General features: G+C 37.0%; 1 protein-coding gene across 1 annotated transcript; it reads left to right on the top strand.

Moving 5' to 3' along the window:
* Window positions 1-798: 798 nt before the first annotated feature.
* LOC149037525 (fibroblast growth factor receptor 1-A-like) lies at window positions 799-18,779 on the top strand. The gene is made up of 22 exons (XM_089186338.1): window positions 799-827; window positions 1,576-1,763; window positions 2,346-2,519; window positions 3,178-3,450; window positions 3,909-4,232; window positions 4,410-4,673; window positions 4,847-5,131; window positions 5,751-5,999; window positions 6,415-6,660; window positions 7,078-7,362; window positions 8,150-8,431; window positions 8,964-9,065; window positions 9,417-9,440; window positions 9,717-9,914; window positions 10,341-10,457; window positions 10,593-10,777; window positions 11,126-11,245; window positions 11,546-11,622; window positions 11,730-11,770; window positions 12,234-12,330; window positions 12,672-12,768; window positions 18,565-18,779. The coding sequence occupies exons 1-22, from the start codon at window positions 799-801 to the stop codon at window positions 18,715-18,717; spliced, it is 3,810 nt and encodes a 1,269-aa protein (XP_089042464.1). The 3' UTR covers window positions 18,718-18,779.
* Window positions 18,780-19,446: the final 667 nt, after the last annotated feature.

The raw sequence follows: 19,446 nt of genomic DNA, 5'->3' as shown, positions 1-19,446 counted from the left end.
AAATAATACTATCTCTTTACTTTTCATGTGGATTTTATGGAACGAATCAGCTCGTAAGTATCTTCATGCTTAATGGTTAATGAGAATGTGACTTGTTCCTTTCATAAGGATATGGTGCAGTAACTTCCGTAATATGCGGTGTTGGTTAAGTTCTAATCACATCATCATAACTAATCCATCTTATGATGTTCATCACGCGCATGAGAGCAAATCAGATGGCATGGATCCCCAGTGACTTCAAAATGCTATCATTATTGATATAAGAAAATGACCTTTTCTTTACATTATATCACATTATGTTTATTATTATCATTTAAGTCCTCGATATATTCTTTGGTGCGCGAAAGTGACAACTTTAATCTTAGCAAAAGAACCTAACCCTGCTTTCATATTAATGCTCTATTACTGGAATGAAGTCGGCTTAAAATATCAGCCTGGCTGTTTTGATGATTGATATTTATTGTTGACATGATATTTAATGAGCATCCCAGAGAATAGTGAATTCATTTTACTTTTAAAAGGTTGTTAGTTTTTTTTAATTGAATCTCCTCTATCAAGGATTCTGCTAACTCTACAATATGAGAATGAATTAAATTTATCCCTCAGATAATAACTTTCTTTTCTCAATGAATACTATCCTTTTACTTTTCGTGTGGATTTTGTGAAAAACACACGAAAAAGACAACTTAAATGATACAAAAATAACCTGATTTCCTTTCATGTTAATGCTACCTGAAAGAACAGAATTAGTTCAAAATACCAGCCCGGCTATTCTGATGATTTACATTAATTATCGACATGATATTTTATGAGCATCTCGGAGCATGGTGAATTCATTTACTTTCAAAAGGTTGTTTTTCAAATGAATTTCCTTACTTTTATTGAGTTTTTTATCAAGGATTCTGCGAACACTTTATTTTGAGAATGAATAAAATTAACTATTTAGATGATTGCTTTCCTTTAACAATTAATACTATCCTTTTACTTTTCATGTAAATTTTGTGGAACGAATCAGGTGGCAAGCGTCTTGATACATTACATGATGATTAATGAGAGCTTGGCTCGTTCCCTTTCATGAGGATATGGTGCAATAAGAACTTTTATATGCAGTATCCATAAATCTCTGATAACATCCTTATAATTCACCAATCCTATAAAGTTATCATGTCCGTGAGAGCAGATCAGAAGGGACGGATCATTAGTGATTTTAAAATACTATCATTATTGATATAAGAAAAATTCCTTTTCTTCACACTATATCACATTATATTTATTATTAATATTTAAGTCCTCTAAAAACAGAAAGGCTTAAATTGTCTTTACATGCATCACAATCATCATTCTTTCACCTCTTACACCCTAACATCCTTATGCGTATTCTCCATAGCACGCAAGTGAGCTTGGAAAATACCAGCCAGAAGTTACAATGGTTATAACTCATGAATTCTTTGAGTTATTTTAATTTGATATAGTCAAAAAACTTGAATGAGCGGGCAATGTTTTGTGCATGCAATTTGCAATGTTGGCAGGCAGTTCTTCTATTTAGAGTCACTTTAACTTGTCAAACAGTTAAAGTTTTGAAATAAATATAGTTCATGGTGGCTGGTCATCCTGGGAGTCATGGGAGAGGTGCAGCCTAACTTGTGGTGGTGGATCGCAAAGCCGAGTGCGCAGATGTACAAATCCTCCACCACGGTGGGGCGGAAGGTTGTGCCATGGACTTAGTAGCATAAGCCAGTCTTGCAACACAAATCATTGTCCAGGTGAGAGTGTGTATTCGGTGTTAAACCAACAATCTTTTATCATTTTGATTATTAATTTTGCTGGTTCCAGGTGCTCCATGCACCTATAATTTCGTTTACGTAGATTTTTAGATATCAATGTTTAGTAGATGCAAGGTTTTTACCATACGCTGCTATTTAGATGTGGCAAAGTTCTGCCTTATCTTCATCTTCTTTGCTCAAAAGGTTGAATAAATCAGCATTATATACGCATGCAATTTGCAATATCAATGCAGATATCAAGTTTAGAAGCTGTAAGGTTTCTACCATATGCTGGTGTTAAGATTCTGTAAAGTTTCTTTTATTCGTTATTCTTATTTGAAACGGTCAAAATGTTGAATGAATTAGCAATATATATGCATGCAATTTGCAATATCTGCAGGCGGTTCTTCATTTTATAACATATTTAACTTGTTAACCATGTTAACCTCTGATACAATGATAGTTGATGGTGGCTTGTCATCCTGAGGAGCATGGGAGAGCTGCAATGTAACGAGTGGGGGTGGATTACAAGGATGAGTTTTAAAGTTGTTTCTTAACGGCTTTTTCTTGAAACATTGTTAGTCAATGGTGGTTGGAGTGAGTGGAGTTCCTGGAGTATCTGCACCAAAACAGTCAGTGGCATACAGATAAAGTTTAGAGAATGTTCCAATCCAGAACCAGCATACGGCGGGGAACATTGTAATGGGAGCAGAGTACTTGTAAGGGAATGTAACAAAATGTCCAGCTGCCACGAAGGTAACATACAGATTGTAAAATCAGTGCGCCCGAGTTTTAATTACATAGGGTAACATTAATTGAAATACAGACATCATAAATGGTCCGTAGTCTAATCATAGTTGAACCCCATATTAAAAAGGTTAAGTCCTGTCAAAAGCCTTTGTCGTTTAATCTACATCTTAATAAATTGACCTTGTCCAAAATTAGCATTAGCATTACATCGCAGCTGGAATAAAGTTATTTTCATTACTATTATCATTTTCTCACTCATTACTATCATCAGGATCATCATCGTTATCGTTATTATTATCATACAATCCCTATTATTATTATCGCAAATGTTTATGTTACTTTAGTATCATCATTTATATTGTAATTATTCTCATTAAAGTGTTCACTGTTGTCATCCATAGGCATTTAGCGCTAAATTTCTTGTCAATCACAACTGAAATATTTAGTTTCTTGATAAAATAGTATGGGATGTCTTATGTGAGCAGTATCAATTAACCATTTAATTTGGGGCTGATGATTATGTTTGTAACACACCTAGAATTGGTAAACATTTGAAACTAAGTACATATTTGGGGCAATCATCAGCAAAATAATTAAAATTTGTAGAATCTTTAAGAGGGCCTCTCAAGATATACATATACTTTTGCATTATTTCTTTCATCAGTATTTCCACTACGCTTTAGAACGGAGAGCAACCCATCGTTTGGTACAATGGAAATCCATACAAACAGCAGCTGGAAAAAGCTTTGCACCAGTACGTGGAATAAAGTTGAAGTAGATTTGACATGCATGGCAATGGGATACTCTAACAACAGTGATTATGGTAGATGGTTTGAAGACAGTGGCAATGTATCAGAGACATCTACCAATTTCAACTGCACCACCACTTTGACTAAATGTGAAGAAAGCTTCTCAAACAAACTGCAACTCTGCAAAGGTATTAACCAATTATGCATTTTGGAATCTGTTGTCAGATCTCTTTCAATCTTCTCTTTTGTACATCCTATTCTAGGTACCCTTATAGACTTGATCATAATTCGAGCGGTAGACCTCGCCAAAACATCCCTTCTTGCTTTGGTAATTGATTATGTACTAGTGTTTCCTCGAAGACTGCCCTCTTAAAAAATATGACATATATCGACAATTAGGTTGTTTTCGAGAATTAGTTTAAATCGTTGAAGGCGTAAAAAATGCCCAAAAATGATACCTGAACAGCTTCCCATCAAAGAACCCGTACAACCGAATTGGATTTCTGATCCTGTATGAACACCTTGAACTTTTAAATTTCTTCATAATCCTACTGTCTCCTTCCTTCCCTCATCCATATTTCATCCTTTTATTAATTCACTGTTAACTTACCTTCATTAATTGCTTAATATTTTGTGACTTTATAAGTTCCCGTTCGCTTGAGTGGTGCAAATGTAGAGTATGGTGGTAGAGTGGAAGTATTTTACAAAGGGAAATGGGGAAAAATTTGTACCAATGGATGGGATCTCAATGATGCCCAAGTTATTTGTCGCCAACTTGGCTTTGAAGAAGCTCTTGCTGAATTTTTTGACTCCAACCTAAAGGATGGAAACACTACTTCTGTAATGGTGGATGTTTCCTGCACTGGAGTAGAGGATGAACTTGCATCTTGCACTCGCAGTGATGGAAAGTTAAATGTCCCCGGTCAATGTCAAGGAGATGGCAAAGGTTCCCAAGCACGGTGTCAACCAAGTAAGTAAGGCATTAATAACGCCGAGATGGAAATTCCTAAAGGTAACTGGTCCTCGTGAATAGTCACGTGTTTACAGTTAAACATGAAAGATCAAGATACCAATAGTTTTGAAACTAATACCAAATACCGAGATAGAATGAACTGATTATTGTGCGACATGAAAATATTTCTTTCAGAGAACAGAAAGGTATGGGGAAAAGAGAAACTTCACTTTGATGTCGGCGACGAGGAAACCCTTCACTGCTCAATACATAACAAAACCAAGTTTGCGAGATGGGTCATTAATGATCAAAAGGTGCAAAGGAACACTTCTTCTTCCAAGAGGGTCAAGACCATAGAAGATGGTAAACTGGTCATAGAAAATGTGCAGTTGTCTGATGGAGGAACATATGAATGCCTCATAGAGGAATATGTTCATTATTACACGGTCTACATCAATGGTAGGAAAATCCTTTTCAACCCATTTAGAAGACCTTAATTGCCTCATTGTAGAATAGGTTAACATAAAAGTAAATGTGCCCGGCACACACAATAGGAGCACACAATACAGAGTAGTTAGCATTTCTTCAATGCAGCTTCGGTCAGTGGTTTTTTTCGTCATGTATTCCAACAGCAAGATTCACTGAGAACACTCGTGACCAGCAGAGCCTTATTGCTTACACATCTGGTATTATAAACTGTAGTGCTGAAGGAACACCACTTCCACAGATAACATGGGGGAAACAAGGAGAAAAGTTAGTACCTAATGGAAGAAGATTCGCTCAAATTCCTAGCGGCAGTCTACACATTGATCTTGTTCATCCTGAAGACGGTGGCACATACAGATGTACCATAACACAAAATAAAGGATCAAAAAGGTCCACAAACAAAGCTAAAAACATAAGTGTGTCTGTTATAGGTGAGTGAGTTATTGAGAAAACCCAGAACTGGTTGGGTCATTATACCAGCACGAAATAATTATAAAAATAACGATAAAAAGTTTATTTCTGTGTCGAACCATGTAGCCTGGGAAAAGCCCATGCTAATAAAGGGACACAGACTAATACAAAAACTTAGACGACTAAGATATCTACACTAAAGTATGAATAATAAAAAATGTAATCTAAATTGTATTAAAGATGACGCTAAACGATATAGGCGACTATCGATGGCTGATCTTAAGAATTTGGTCACTTAAGTAGTTCAGTTGCATGTAGATAATGCTGATAAGATAGGTTTTTTATTTCATTTATTGAGGTTAAAGCAATCTTTGGCTTTTTTTTTAAAGGTCTTTTATTTTTTGCCGACAGGCATTTCTGTTAGGTCACTTTATGTGTTCCAATCATTTATTGTTTTTAGCCGTCAGAAAGGACTTCCACCCGGTAATTAAAATTAGTCTGATTAAAATGCATTGCCTAATTTGTAGATTGATGATAGTGAAAGTTATGTGCCAAAAGTTAATTGCCTTCTAGGGTATATATATTATGCGTGTAGAACAAAGCCGATTTGTTTTAATTTTTTTACTTGTTTATTCAAAGTTCGACCACAGGTTAATGTTGCAGGAGCAAGCAATCTAATCAGAGAAGGAGACACTGTAACTTTGACTTGTAAAATCATTCAAGGTTGGCCCCAGCCACAGATAACCTGGCTTAAGAATAACTCTTTTAAAGGACACAACATGTCTCTCTCCTTTAATAAGATAACAAAGGAAGACACAGGTCTGTACACTTGTGAAGCAAAAAATCGTGGAGGAATTTCCGCTGAAAATATCTATATTTCTGTTAAAGGTAAGTTTTCAGGTCTAAAATTGCATTTTAAATCATTCAGTTGTGTTAGTTTCTGCCGATTGACTTTGGATTAAATGCTGTGGGTTTAAGCGCTGTTAAGGGTTTGTAATGATTTTTCGGAGCTTGATTTATAAGCGACGAATCGCTAGTGGTTTGCGATCATTCACAAGTTCAATAGGAAGTATTTTTCTCCCAATTTAATGTGTAGTCAAATCCGTCTTTAGTAAACTGAGAAGTGTGGCGCTTGCTTCCAACTTGTAATTACTTAGTTAGTTATATTAAGCGGCTGCTATTTGGTAGTCATTGGCTGGAGCAATGGGTTGGAACCAAAACAAAACATCTGCCATAACGATATTTGCTCTGTATCTGTTAATATTATCTCATCGTGACTTTCATATTAAATTTTTTTTTGTAGTTCCACCACATTTAAATCCTGAACTCAAGAATCTTTCAGTCCCACTGAACTCCACATTTGAAACAGATTGTTTTAAAAGGGCTTATCCTCCAGTATCAGTCAATTGGACCAAGGATGGAAAATCTCTTGGTAACAACAACACATTAGTTATTAAGCGTGTGACGTTTGATGATGAAGGTCTCTATGAATGTGCTGCTAAAAATCCGTTCGGAAAAGACAAAACCTCTTTCTGGATCGATGTTACTGGTAAATCAAATTCTATCTACCTTTGGCATCTTGACAGGTTTTCACCCTCTCGGTAGTTTTAATCAGCTTTACTGGAGAAAAAACTAAATAACTTTTCAACATTCTTTATTTTTATTTTCATTCCTTTGTTTATAAATTTGTCTTCGATTCGGATACCTCTGTAAGATGAATATCTAGATAAGGAATGGACGCTCACCTTAGTTATGTTGAAATAGACTAAAGTTTTTCTTTTGAAATGAGATATCCCTATCTATTGTCAGTTATAGTAATCCGGTAATATCTCTAACCTCAGAAAATGCATATAGTTAGCAGACTCAAAAATCGTCTCACATTTTATTACTGCAAAATGACCCGTGGTTGTCCAGTTGTAACTTGTGAAGCTTGATTGAAGATCAGTGGTGACCTTTTTATTTTCAGTGTCTCCTCAGATTCTATTGTCTCCGATAAACCAATCTGTCACTGATGGGGACCCAGTCAACTTTACTTGCCGTGCCACAGGTGTTCCAACACCAAACCTGACCTGGACATTCAATGGTGGTAAACTTCCATTTGGTATTAATCAAAACAATTATGAGGGAGACTCATTTCTGGAATCATTTCTGGAAATGCAGAAAATAACAAAGGAAATGGAAGGAACGTACAAGTGTACAGCAGAAAACAAAGCAAATAGAATAAGTTATTCCATAACACTTCAAGTATTTGGTAGGTCCAATAATTATAATGATTATGATGATAATATTAATACTGAAGTGGATGATGATAATCTTAATTTTAATAGCAATTAAAGTGAATATGGTGATGGAGCCAATGTAACAATAATAATCAAAGATACCTTCCTCGCAAAATAAGAGGTGAAAATGGTGGCTAGTGGCTAAAGGTTGCCCCAAAAAGAACTGACAGATTGTTAAGAATGAGATGGAGTCTTGATACCCCTGGAATTTCTGCAGGACAATTGAGTCAAAGAGTGCAGATACAAACTTGAGTGTGATGTACCTGGGAAAATACCGTAGCGAATTGTGGGAAAGATAATCGTTGCGCATGCACCATTTATCAGTTGTTTATGATGACTCTTCCATATAATCACTTTGTGACATTTTTTTATTGTCGCTCTGATCATTTTGATCTCAAAGATTTTGATTAATGCAGTGATTTGTAGATTTGCATGGGGCAATATGTCTACAAGAAAACACAAAGGGCTGGGTCTCGGTTTACGAAGAAGCATCTTGGAAATTCGGTTGGATCGGGTCCGAGACACTTAGGCAAATCTTCAGAAATATGTTGGACAAGTATTTCAAACCCCCGTTTGAAACCCCTTTAAAGCAAATTTCACTCAAATCGGCACGTTCTATCCCGCATGTACTATTGTAGGGTTGATTTGGGATCACTAAATTCTCTGATAATTACCTTACTAAGGTGTCTTGAGTGAAGTTTTTTTTTTCTTTTTACCAAAACCAAGTTATGTATACATTACCTCTTTCCCTCAACACAGAAAAACCCACCGCCAAAGTGAGTCCAGAGCCATACCCAACGCTCATTCAAGGTGATAAGCTTCGGTTAACTTGCAGCGTCAACGAAGCAACAGTAAATATCACTTGGAGAAAAGATGGAGACCCAATAAAAGAAAGGGCAGTCATTGATACGCAATTGGATGAGACAACAAGTTATCTGGTTGTTGAAAAGGTTGTGGAAGAGGACAGTGGTGAATATTCTTGTGAAGCTCGTAACAGACTTGGAAATGTCGCCCGCTCCATTGTGATGATAAAAGTCAACCGTAAGCTGGCATTATTGTAGAAACAATCTGAAATTTAACAGCTATAAATCATTCGACTAAATGGAACCTGAAACTAGCCCTAACCCTTAAGCATACTATTTGCTGTTTTCTGTTTGTTTGTTGCCTTTTTGTTTTTGTTTTGTTGTTGTTTTTTTTCAGTGTGTAAATGCGTGTTTGTATATTGGGTCTAAGCCTGTAATTTGGGTCCCCTGGCCTGTTAGATGCCCAAATAAGTATCATCATCATTGTTTGTTTGCTATTTGGCGAAGGGAATTTCTCTAAATCCATTTAACAAAAACATTTCTCAATTCAAAACAACATTCTAGCCAGGTCTTCTCCATATAGTTCTGATTTACCTTTCTTTGAATCTCTGCCATAAAACAGTAGCCATTTCTAATGAGCCAGCGAAGCTCTAGCGAAAAGTAGTATCCAGAGGGTCTGGTTAATACTTGGTAACAATCTCTCCCTTATCATCACATGCACTTGCTTTTTTTATTTGGCTAAGAACCATGTGTTTAACTTACACCAACAGCTGTGAGTCCATTCCTAGAGTGGTATTATATTTTTGGATCAATGGCTGCTCTCATTGTCATTTTGCTCATGTGTTGCTATTTTTGGAAACGTCGAAGGACAGGTAAAGCTCGTTCTTCTTATCTTGTTTTGGGTAGTTTTTCCAGAGAATTGCCATGTGAGAAGCAAAACATAGGACCAGTTTATGTTTACTTTTACTTCACTTCGTATTTCAATTGTTCTCCTCAAGTCATTATTAGATAAATATTAATACCCTTGGTTTGCAGGAAAAAGAATACCTTTGAGGCACTATTGGCATGTTTCTACTGCTTTTTTGTCTTGCGATTTATCTGATTTATAATCTTCTATTAACCACTGATTAAAGCGCATAAAATATTTACTCAAATATTCAAATTAAGGGAGAACTTTTTTTCCTTCTTTTCTTCTTTCTTTGATTTGCCATTTGGACCTACAGCAGCTGCCATGGCTCTGGAAGTCGGTTAGTTTGCCTTTTATTTATTAAATTGAAATTTTTTTTTTATAAAAAAAATTGAAGTTGGGGTTTAAACCTTGCTGTCATGTCAACGAGTAGTTCTACAACTTTAGTTTTTCTGCACAAGAAAATGTTATTTTTTTCATCTCTAGAGTGATTATATCCTTCCATAAATAGAAGAATCCAGGCAAATAATTAAGAAACTCAAAACGTTTGCGTAACTTCTTTTTCCTTGATCACGTATACTTTGATTTATCATTAGAAATTGTATGATTTTCATAGAATTTAGTCCTAATCAAGGGGAAGCAGTTGAGATGGAGCTTGTGAATGTAGAAGTGGATGAATGGGAGATTGAAGGGAACCGTGTCCTGCTTCAAGAGGTCATTGGGCGAGGGGCATTTGGAGCAGTGTGGAGAGCTCTCCTTATTCCTCCAAATGGGAGACCTGGAAATCGCACAGTTGCCGCTAAATGCTTCACACGTAAGATCCATTCAACTATATTTTCTCAAAGCACGTAGATAGGTACTTTCTGGCCAAGGGTGACCTGCTTTGTGCTTTCCAGTGATCGTTTATCTCAGGTAGACTAAAGCCCTCTAAGAGATTCATGCAAAGTTACTTTTTATAATAACAGCAACAATAAAACAATAGAGGCATCAATAGCAATAAAAAATTGGAGGATGGTAAACATGTGCCACAATTGTGAGGCAAAGAAAATAGGAATTCCTCGAAAGGATTCGCTCGCCGATAGGTTCCATTTTTGCAGCTGTGAGCTCCACCAACTGAGCTTCAAAGACCTCTTAAGATTTGAGGTCTAAATCCTCACCCAAAGTTTTCGCTTCTCAAGCACGAGAAAATTTGTCAACAAGGATTTTTTCCCGGCTATAAAAAATATCCTTTTTATTGTAGCCACTGCAGGGGAGGAAGGAAGAAAATGTTTGATGAGAGAGATCGAGCTGGGAAAAATTCTCGGTGAAAGTAATCAGCCAAACATTGTGAAGTTCATTGGCTGTGTCACAAGACAAGGTACATACTAAGTCTAAGGCATCATTCTTATTATATGCAATAACATTTCAAATGAGTATGAGAATGTTACCTTGTTTGTTTGTTGTTTTTTCTTTTTTTTTTTACTGATCCGTTCCTTTTTTTCGTTATTTTAAGTTCATCCAATGCTTATCATGGAACATTTGCCGTGTGGTGACCTGCTTGGTTACATGAGAAAATGCCGAGGAATTAATGATCGGTATTATCTTGGAGAAGGAAGGGCTCAAAATTTGAACAACTATGACCTTGTGCTATTTGCCAAACAAATCGCCGCTGGTATGGTATTCCTTGGATCAAGGGGGGTAAGTAACCAAAATGCTTCTACATTTAATTTTACCGCAGAAATACTTAATAGGGATTGTTATATCTTTTGAGTTGCTTGAATATAGATATATCTGCATTATATGAATTTTTTCGGAAGCAGGTTTCATATTCTCAATATTTCTCAAGAGTTCCTTTGGCATTGTAAGTGGGTCACCTAATGTCGCGATTCTGTCGGTATATGTTTGGTCTGTAATGAACACCCTAGGAACAATAGTTCTTACAACCCATGCAAACGTCTGTATAATTTTCCCTCTGGTCATGGTAGATCTCACAAAAGACATGCATTTGTTAGCAAGTTTACATTTTGTATCTTTGTCTTTTGGTAGATAATCCATCGTGACCTGGCAGCTCGAAACGTCCTCCTTGATAACAACTATGTGTGCAAAGTGACCGACTTTGGCATGGCATATCAAAACTTCAAATATGGTCATGGAAATGCCAAAAAGGTAAAAGATCGTCTTTGTTTTATCTTTTTTCCGGTGGCACTTGCAAACAGATTCCTAAGGTTAGCTCTAAATCTGCTTCAAATTGACCTTCACTGCCAACTGAGGATAGCTCCACGTTCTGCCATGCCAAAGAATACAACTGAGTTAGTTGACTTTTTCTTTTAAATTTATGACATTTGCTAAATTTTGACACTCCATAGTCTCGGAAGAGGTGCACCACCCACCTCACGTTGATATGCATGTCCTTTGTTAACTCGCCAGTATTACAAAACTTATTTTTAAACAAACCTGTCGTTGCAGGGCTGTTTGCCAATCAAATGGACTGCACCAGAGATTTTGTTGGGAAATTTCGCTGAACTTTCCACCTTGAGTGACGTGTATGTATGATGTATATTTTTGCATTGAGCAGGCCATCTCTTTGGTTTTTGTCTTTACAAGCTCACATAAAGAATATCTCGGCAATAATTTTTTGAAATTTTTTCAGGTGGTCTTACGGAATCGTTCTATATGAGATAGTTACCCTTGGTAAGTCAAACAAATATTTATACTTCCCATGTGTGGAAATGCCGTAGATATCGTTTCCGAAACTCATTAGCAATGTCAATGCCTTTAGGACCCAATTGGCAGACGTTAGTTTGATGAGCTGTAGCAGAAAAGCTTGTTGCACCAAAGTTTACGCCAATGATGAATTTTGCTCAGCTTGTCGAAGTTTCATTCTCTGTAACTGAGAACCGTTGTTTCAGGACTTTCCTTACCCTGACTATCACTCAAGACGAGTAGCATTTTGTGATCGACTTTAAATGACGAAAAACCTTTCAAATTACTTGGCAGAAAAGTGGTAATCAATTACATAAAATATAAGGCTAGTAAACATTATGTTTCGAATGCTACGGTCAAGCACTAGAAGTGGATCTCTCTGATTTAAATCTCAACATTTTCAAAGGAAATATTCGGGTGTATCACGGCCACATTGTTTATTTCTTCGCAGGAGGAATTCCATATGAAGGATGGTCAGAAGGGAATGTGGTTGCACGGGTCACACATGGATACAAACTTCCAAAGCCCGATCATGTTGATAATAAACTGTGAGTCTTGCCTTTCAAGTTGCCATGTTCCATTTTAAATCACCTAATCCCTCCAACCCCGTAGAAAAACATATTCTCTTGTCTAATCTGGTTTCTTCTTTCGTTACTGAACTCTGCTAAATGAAACAAAGTTAACGTTGGTCACCAGTTTGTTCAGTCAAAAATTGTCTTTTCACTCAAGAATATTGAAAAGATTAATTTTCAGCTATTACAACCAGACATTTCTTATCATTTTAGCCATTATTTGGCCAGGGCTGTCTTAAGATTTCTTTAACGGTTGATTTTTTATCACATATTGCATAAACCACAGTCCGGTATTGAACATCATTCCCTTATTCCAGGTATGCTATAATGAAAAGGTGCTGGAATTTTGACCCCGACTTTCGTCCTCCCTTTGAAAGTCTTCGAAAAAGAATGGATACCTACCTTCGTGAAGAGGTTTGTAGCACGATTTGAACAAGTCCTTGACGTCCTTGTAGGCCTCTAATATTATTTATTCCTCTAAAACTACTTCATAGACCCTTGCCCTTTCAAAGTTGATTTCAGCAGATTAACGAAAGTGCTTTAGGATTGTATTGGTTTCTTCTAACTACGGCTGGGGCCGCTTGCGGGAATTTCAGTGCCTTGAGCTTTCCGTTTGACGGCTCTTGCTTTTTGTTACGTTTCTTACCATTTGCCCCAGCCTATTGATGTTTTTTTAAGTTTTAACCCACTTAAAGATAAAACGCGCCAAGATGTCCCATGCCAACGAACCCATCTATCACCATTCCTTCCGCCCTTCCCGCTACTTCCCTTCCAAACTGACTGAGCATCAACATTCATAATAAAGGTTGATGGGAGAGTATAACAGGGTAATTTGGTATTTTCAACTGAGTTGATAACATAAATTGGCCACCTTTAAGTCTTAAAGTGACAGGTTATTATAGTCAACTTACTGGTGAAGTCAGCAATTTGTGCCTTGCTGCAGTAACACCAAACACAGAAGTATTTTGCAGCAGCTGAGTTAATTCCGTAAACCATTGCCAGAACAACATCAGAACAACAGTATCTGCCAAGAAAGGAAAAAAAAAGCAATTAAATCAAATAACATGATGAACTTAAAAAAAGTTAATTCAGTAATTGAATGTAGCAAGATGGATGAACATAGGGCCTAAACTATTTACCTATGTGCATGATGAATGTGGCTTTAAAACCTCACAAACTTTTGAGTGTAACTTATCAGTGAACGTCAAAAAATCAACTTACCATGTCCCTGAGTAGTGAATTCCATCGATTGTCAAACCATTCATCTGGAGCTCATTTACCTGTTCAAATGTTGCACCCAGGTAGATTTTGATTTCTTCATAGCCTTCTTTTCCTAAAATTACTAATTATGTAATGATTTCAGTGAACATTCAGAGAAGTGAATATTTACAAACGTTAGGAAACTTAAACCAAAATTTCACTGGAGCAAAGTGATGCTATCATGTAAATATCAAGCATGACTTTAAAATCCTATTGATTTAAAGAGGGATAAGTTTTAACTAAAACGTTCATTTAGATTTTAAATCCTGATCTATTACTATATCAAAAAAAAAAACACAAAGAAACAATTGTATTTTTGGATTCAATACCATACCATTATACAAAGCAATGGCATACAGATGGTCACAGCCATAACTTTCCTCCTCCAAGAGGCTGAGTACTGCCATAACGGTACCAATCTTGTTGCTCGTTCTCCGGCCATCAGCAGAAAATCGAAGGTTTATTTTGTTCCCATTGGCCTACACAGCCTTTCTAACTTCTGGAATTTGTAGGAGTTGTTCTCAAATTTCACCAATGTTCCGACGTGCCCCATCTCCTTTTTTCGCCAAAACAACGAAGATATTACCAATTAAATGTTATCAAAATGCTTTTTCTGTTTTGTTTTGTTCAAGATAAACAGATCAAAGTCTGTCTCAGTCAATTGTATTCTATCACTGATTTCTGCTAAAAGCTAAAATTTCAACTGATTCTCGTCATTAAGGTCCTTTCATTGTCAAAAAAAGAGAGCCACTTAATTCAGATATATGATATGTGATGATATATGATGAATTTCAAAAATTTGATTTTGTCTTTTTCTTTCATCTTTTATAAAATTTAGTGGCGGTATCATGGCCCTGACATCCTCTGAGAGAGACATCCGCAATGCATGGTAAACGTCGTCAGAAATGAGGCCAGAGTCCTAGGCCACAAGAACATGCTGCGTAGTCTCTACCAGAGGATAGTGTATTTCTTCCTCAACATTACCAAGGGGAATAACAATTTCTTCTCCTCGTACGTTTAACTTGATCTGAAACAGATCAAAGGATGTGTTAATAAACAGTATTGAGAGGGAATTTTACAAGTTAAAAACTGTCTTGTGCACTCATTCCATACACTCAAATGAGAATTTTAGATCAATTACTTATAAGTTAACTATGAACAATCCTACACGAAGTTGAGATTTTCAGATATGCGTTGTCATCAGTGAGCACTCTACTGCAGTTTCAAGTCTCAAATAATCGGTTTTCAACTGTCTCTACTCTAAACGTTTTCGATAATTTTAGTACGAGTGTAAGTCCAAAATTCGTCGAAATATGTATATTCAAGCGAAAACAAATTTTTGTAGAGTGGCACTCCGCCACCTGGGGGAATGCGAGCGAGATGAAACAGTGGCTTAGTAATTATTTGCGGAGGTAACCGTATTAATAATTGAAATAAAATCAATCGGTAACTCTAACGGTGTAGCAACAAAGAATATGAAATAAGGTAAAAACGAACATACCTCGATGGGAACAAACTCATGGAGTCCTTTTAGCAATTGCACCACAAGGTTTTTTATCCTCCTCTTTTTGTTGTTTGTGGCTGCCTTTGTCAACTCGAAGAATCGCTTTTGCGAGGCATTAAACGATGCCTTTGTGCGTACTTGGGAAAGGGCGTCATTTAGCTGGACGACCAACGAGTTGTTCTGATGTTTCAAAAACTTATTTTCGCCTCTCAGTCTCCTGATTCAGCTTCGTACACTTTAATAAGTGGTAAGCGCGTTGTAAACGCGCTGGACACGGACGTAAACTTAAACTTTGAGAACATTTCTTTAGCCAAGATAAACGTGAACTATTCATCTGTTCTTCTGTTAGGTCTTTTATAGGATTGTCACAATGCTTATTCAACCATATTCCTAATTCAAGGCTGCCCTTATCTTATGTTAATGTAACCAAACCATAGTTGATGAAGCGAACCAGCGACTGGTTTTGCTGTTATTCCTTACATTCAGGGTGTCACGGAACCCATCAAGAGAATTTTGAATAGCCACAACGTTAAAGTTGCTCAAAAACCTTTTCAGACTTTGAGGTATATTTTCGCCAAACCTAAGGATCCTGTCACGAAAGAACAACGTACTGACGCTATTTATTCTATTCCTTGCAATGACTGTGACAACAAATACATCGGACAGAGCAAACGTCAATTTGGTACACGTCTGAAAGAGCATCAAAGAGCGGTTTTCTTTTGCAAAAAGGAAAATTCAGCTTTATCGGAGCACACATGCCTAACCAACCATACAATTGGGTGGGATAATTCCAAAATTATCACCACTAATCGGCGTTACCACCAGCGTCTTTGTTTGGAGGCTTGGCAAATTAACTCCGCCCACGCTCCTTTAAATAGTGACGATGGCGGCTTGCTTCCTGACGCCTATTTACACCTCGTCAGAAAAAAGGCAGCTAATTAGTGATCATATGAAAGGATCTCTTGTTGCAGCGTTTAGATCACCCCTGATGAAGGCACCAGACAGGAGTGTCGACACGTTGGGTCTATGAATCGTAACTTCTTCTGTTACATTCATTAAATCTGTAAACCAGAGTCGCATCAAACCATGTCTGACTGTCAACCTGGTTGCTGTGTGAACTTTAATAAACTCTAGAAATGTTTAGTGTTAACAACTGGGTTGAAAACGTAAATTAGCCACCGTAAAGGGTAAAAAAGCTGACGTTTACTATTACTAATCGATTACTAGCGATTACTAATCGCTCTGACGAAGGGCTAACGCTCGAAAAGTCAGCTTTTTTACCCTTTACGGTGGCTAATTTACGTTTTTAACCCAGTTGTTAACAATTAATTACCTGCTATACTCTCCCACCGACGCAGCACCACAGTTTCTTTAGAAACTTACCCCTTTATCTAGAAATGTTTGTTGAACAAGGCGTTGTTGTTGCCATTCATTTAAGTACTTTGAGACCGCTTGAAGTTGGAGTGACCGTTCTACTTTAAAAAAGGAAAAAACAGATCTTGCTCGTAAAAGACTTTTCTAAAAACTGTAAAAAAATGAATTCTTGAACTGTTTTTAGAATGAAATACTGCTAAAAGCAAGTTTTTCGAGGTTTTCGCAGAGCGCGTTTGTTATCACTTTTTATTTGTTCCTTTTGTCTTTTACCTCGCGCGTGGCATCCAACGAAGGTGTGATTTTTTTTCATCGTTTTAAGAAGATGTGAAAAGAGTTCTAAACTTAATATTGTTAATCAATGCTCAGAGCGCGCCTTTATAAATTTTAAATAAATGGAGGGAGTAAGTTTCTTAAGAAACTGTGGTGCTGCGTCGGTGGGAGAGTATAGCAGGTAATTTAGTGTTAACAACTGAGTTGAAAACGTAAATTGGCCACCGTAAAGCGATTGACGAAGGGCTAACACTCGAAACGTCAGCTTTTTTACTCTTTACGGTGGCCAATTTATACTTTCAACTCAGTTGTTAACACTTAATTACCTGTTTTTAATTTTTTTCTGGTGTTTTCAAAGCCCCTCAACGTTAGACTGTCACGATAGGATTTCAATTGAGTTTCTTTTAGGAGGCGGTTTAGAGCGCGAAATCAAATTATGGGAGGCGATTGCGCAGTGCTTTATGCATATAAAGAAAATAGGATAACTTTCGTAGCGCGAAATTTGATTGCCCTAAAATTTGGTAGATGAGTCTGACAGCGTCAGTGACGTGATTGAGTGCACGTAACCTGTTGGGCAAAAAAAAAAAAAAACAGCAGAAAATGACTATGCGAAAAAAATATCACCTCCTTCTACTACACAAAAGGATGAATAGGTATCTATTAGATGTCAGCTTGTATAATCACAAAAAAATTGTGGGAGGAGATTAATCAGTTTTTCGTACTTACGAAGCGCGAAATTTAAATAAACTCGGATTGAACAGTCGAGTCAAATGGGAGAAATTGACGAGTGTGTGCGACTTTTTCCACTCGCCACTGTTTTTTTAACTCCTTTCGTTGAATTGAATTACGGAAAGAGAATGATACCCATGAAACTACACGAATTAACGACGCGCGAGGCTTCGGACGTTATTACCAGGTTTAAATCACACGCTAGATATGATATAGAGATAATATGAACCTTTTTGTGTACACCAGGAGCAAAATCTTATTCACGCTGCGCGAAATTTAAATACACGCACATTAAACAATCGAGAGAATGACGATAGTCTTCTATATGATTCAACGGCGTGTTAGGCTTCGGACGTTAATACCACATTTCACATGCTCTTATTACCTTTGCATCGCACAGTGAGTCTCTAATTGAATATATCTTTCGCCAGTTTTAAGCAATATAAAGGAAACAACAGTGACATCTCTTTACCTTAGATACGAAAGCTACAGGCGCCCCACCATCTACCCCACCGTGACTATGTGCATCCTAAAAAAAATCTACTAGAATCACCCCCACGGGGAGGATTTGTCTTATCATCAGTTTTGCCGATAGTTTAAATCTGCTGCTCGTATGATAATCGGAAATTTTGAAAAATCCCGCATGTATTCTAAAGCTGTTTCCGCCATTGTTCCAAAGTAGCCCTATACGGTCATTGTTAATCGTTTAACAAAGCCTGCTGTAATCTAAGCTGATCCGCTTTTCTTGATACGAGCGTTTAAAAGCTGACGTTTCGAGCGTTAGCCCTTCGTCAGAGCGAATTGCAAAGTTCTAACGCTCGAAACGTCAGCTTTTAGACTCTTTATGGTGGCCAATTTAAGTTATCAAATCAGTTGAAAATGCCAAATTACTCATCTACATTCATAACTTCCTACCTACCGACCTACCTGCTGAAGAAAACGCATTACTCTGTGCCTTTAAAGCGAGGATCATTTCTTTGCTTTGAAGTAGTCATTAAAATTTTCTTCTTGACTTGAAGTTAGAGAACATTGTGACGATCGTGAAAATCCTCTTTTATTGCTTTCCCCTTTAGACATATCTGCACCTGCTCGACATGGGATCTTATGACACGACCAAATACTCCAAGGTTGAAGATCTCGGAGGTGAAGATGCCGAACCAAGTGCACGACCTCTAAGGAACGCCGCGGCAAAGAGATTAGGAAAGTGGGCCAGCGACCGTCGTTAGACAGTGTCATTTTGAATATTGCCTAGGAACCAAGCACTTTGAAGTGCATTAAGTATTAGAAGAAAATGTGTAATGGTGATAAGGGTGATAATTTAAGGGTGTTATTGTGTTGTAATAAATCAAAGCTGTTTCCTTGATGAGGCACCTTTAAGTCAGTTTATTCTTAAATCGCAAATGATAAATTACTCGATTTAGATACAGTTGATTAAGTCAGAATTTTTAAAAAAGGGTGTTATAAATGAGAAAGCAGCTCGTCTATTTAGATTTCTGTACTGGGCAAATTGTTTGCTACTGTTTACTGGTGAAACAATACGACTAGTTGTTAGCAATCATGCATTGAAGTGTCCCCTACTAGTGATATAGACTTAGTAAGATATTTAGTAGTTTTAGTGTTGATTTAGTCATGCACCTTTCAGTACCGTGTCCTTTGTCGACGAGATTAGTGACATGCCTTGTAATGTGGTGTTACATGGGTCGTAAATTGCTTAAATTTTGTGTCATCGGTATCAGAAAACGAAAAAAAGTGCATTGCTATTGGTATGTTTACTCTAACCTTGTTGTTATTATTAAATGCTTTTTCATAAACTGAGAGAACCGTTTTAATAGAGTGATTCTAGAATCAAATTAATCAAGTTATTATCCCAATATTTGCGACTCGTACAAGAAACAGAGAGCGCTATTCAGAGGGGTTGTGGCTGATAGACAGACCTTTGCTATGATAAAATGAAC

Source organism: Pocillopora damicornis, chromosome 11 (genome assembly GCF_964200805.1).
Source record: "Pocillopora damicornis chromosome 11, jaPocDami1.2, whole genome shotgun sequence".
NCBI lineage: Eukaryota > Metazoa > Cnidaria > Anthozoa > Scleractinia > Pocilloporidae > Pocillopora > Pocillopora damicornis.
This window is presented reverse-complemented; position numbering and strand designations above follow the sequence as displayed.

Excerpts from the sequence above, each read along its gene's own strand:
- LOC149037525 (XM_089186338.1), top strand. The coding sequence starts at position 799 with ATGATATTTTATGAGCATCTCGGAGCATG. Across the intron at positions 10,458-10,592 it reads TGGCTGTGTCACAAGACAAG|TTCATCCAATGCTTATCATG; the intron begins GTACATACTAAG and ends CGTTATTTTAAG. Across the intron at positions 10,778-11,125 it reads TATTCCTTGGATCAAGGGGG|ATAATCCATCGTGACCTGGC; the intron begins GTAAGTAACCAA and ends GTCTTTTGGTAG.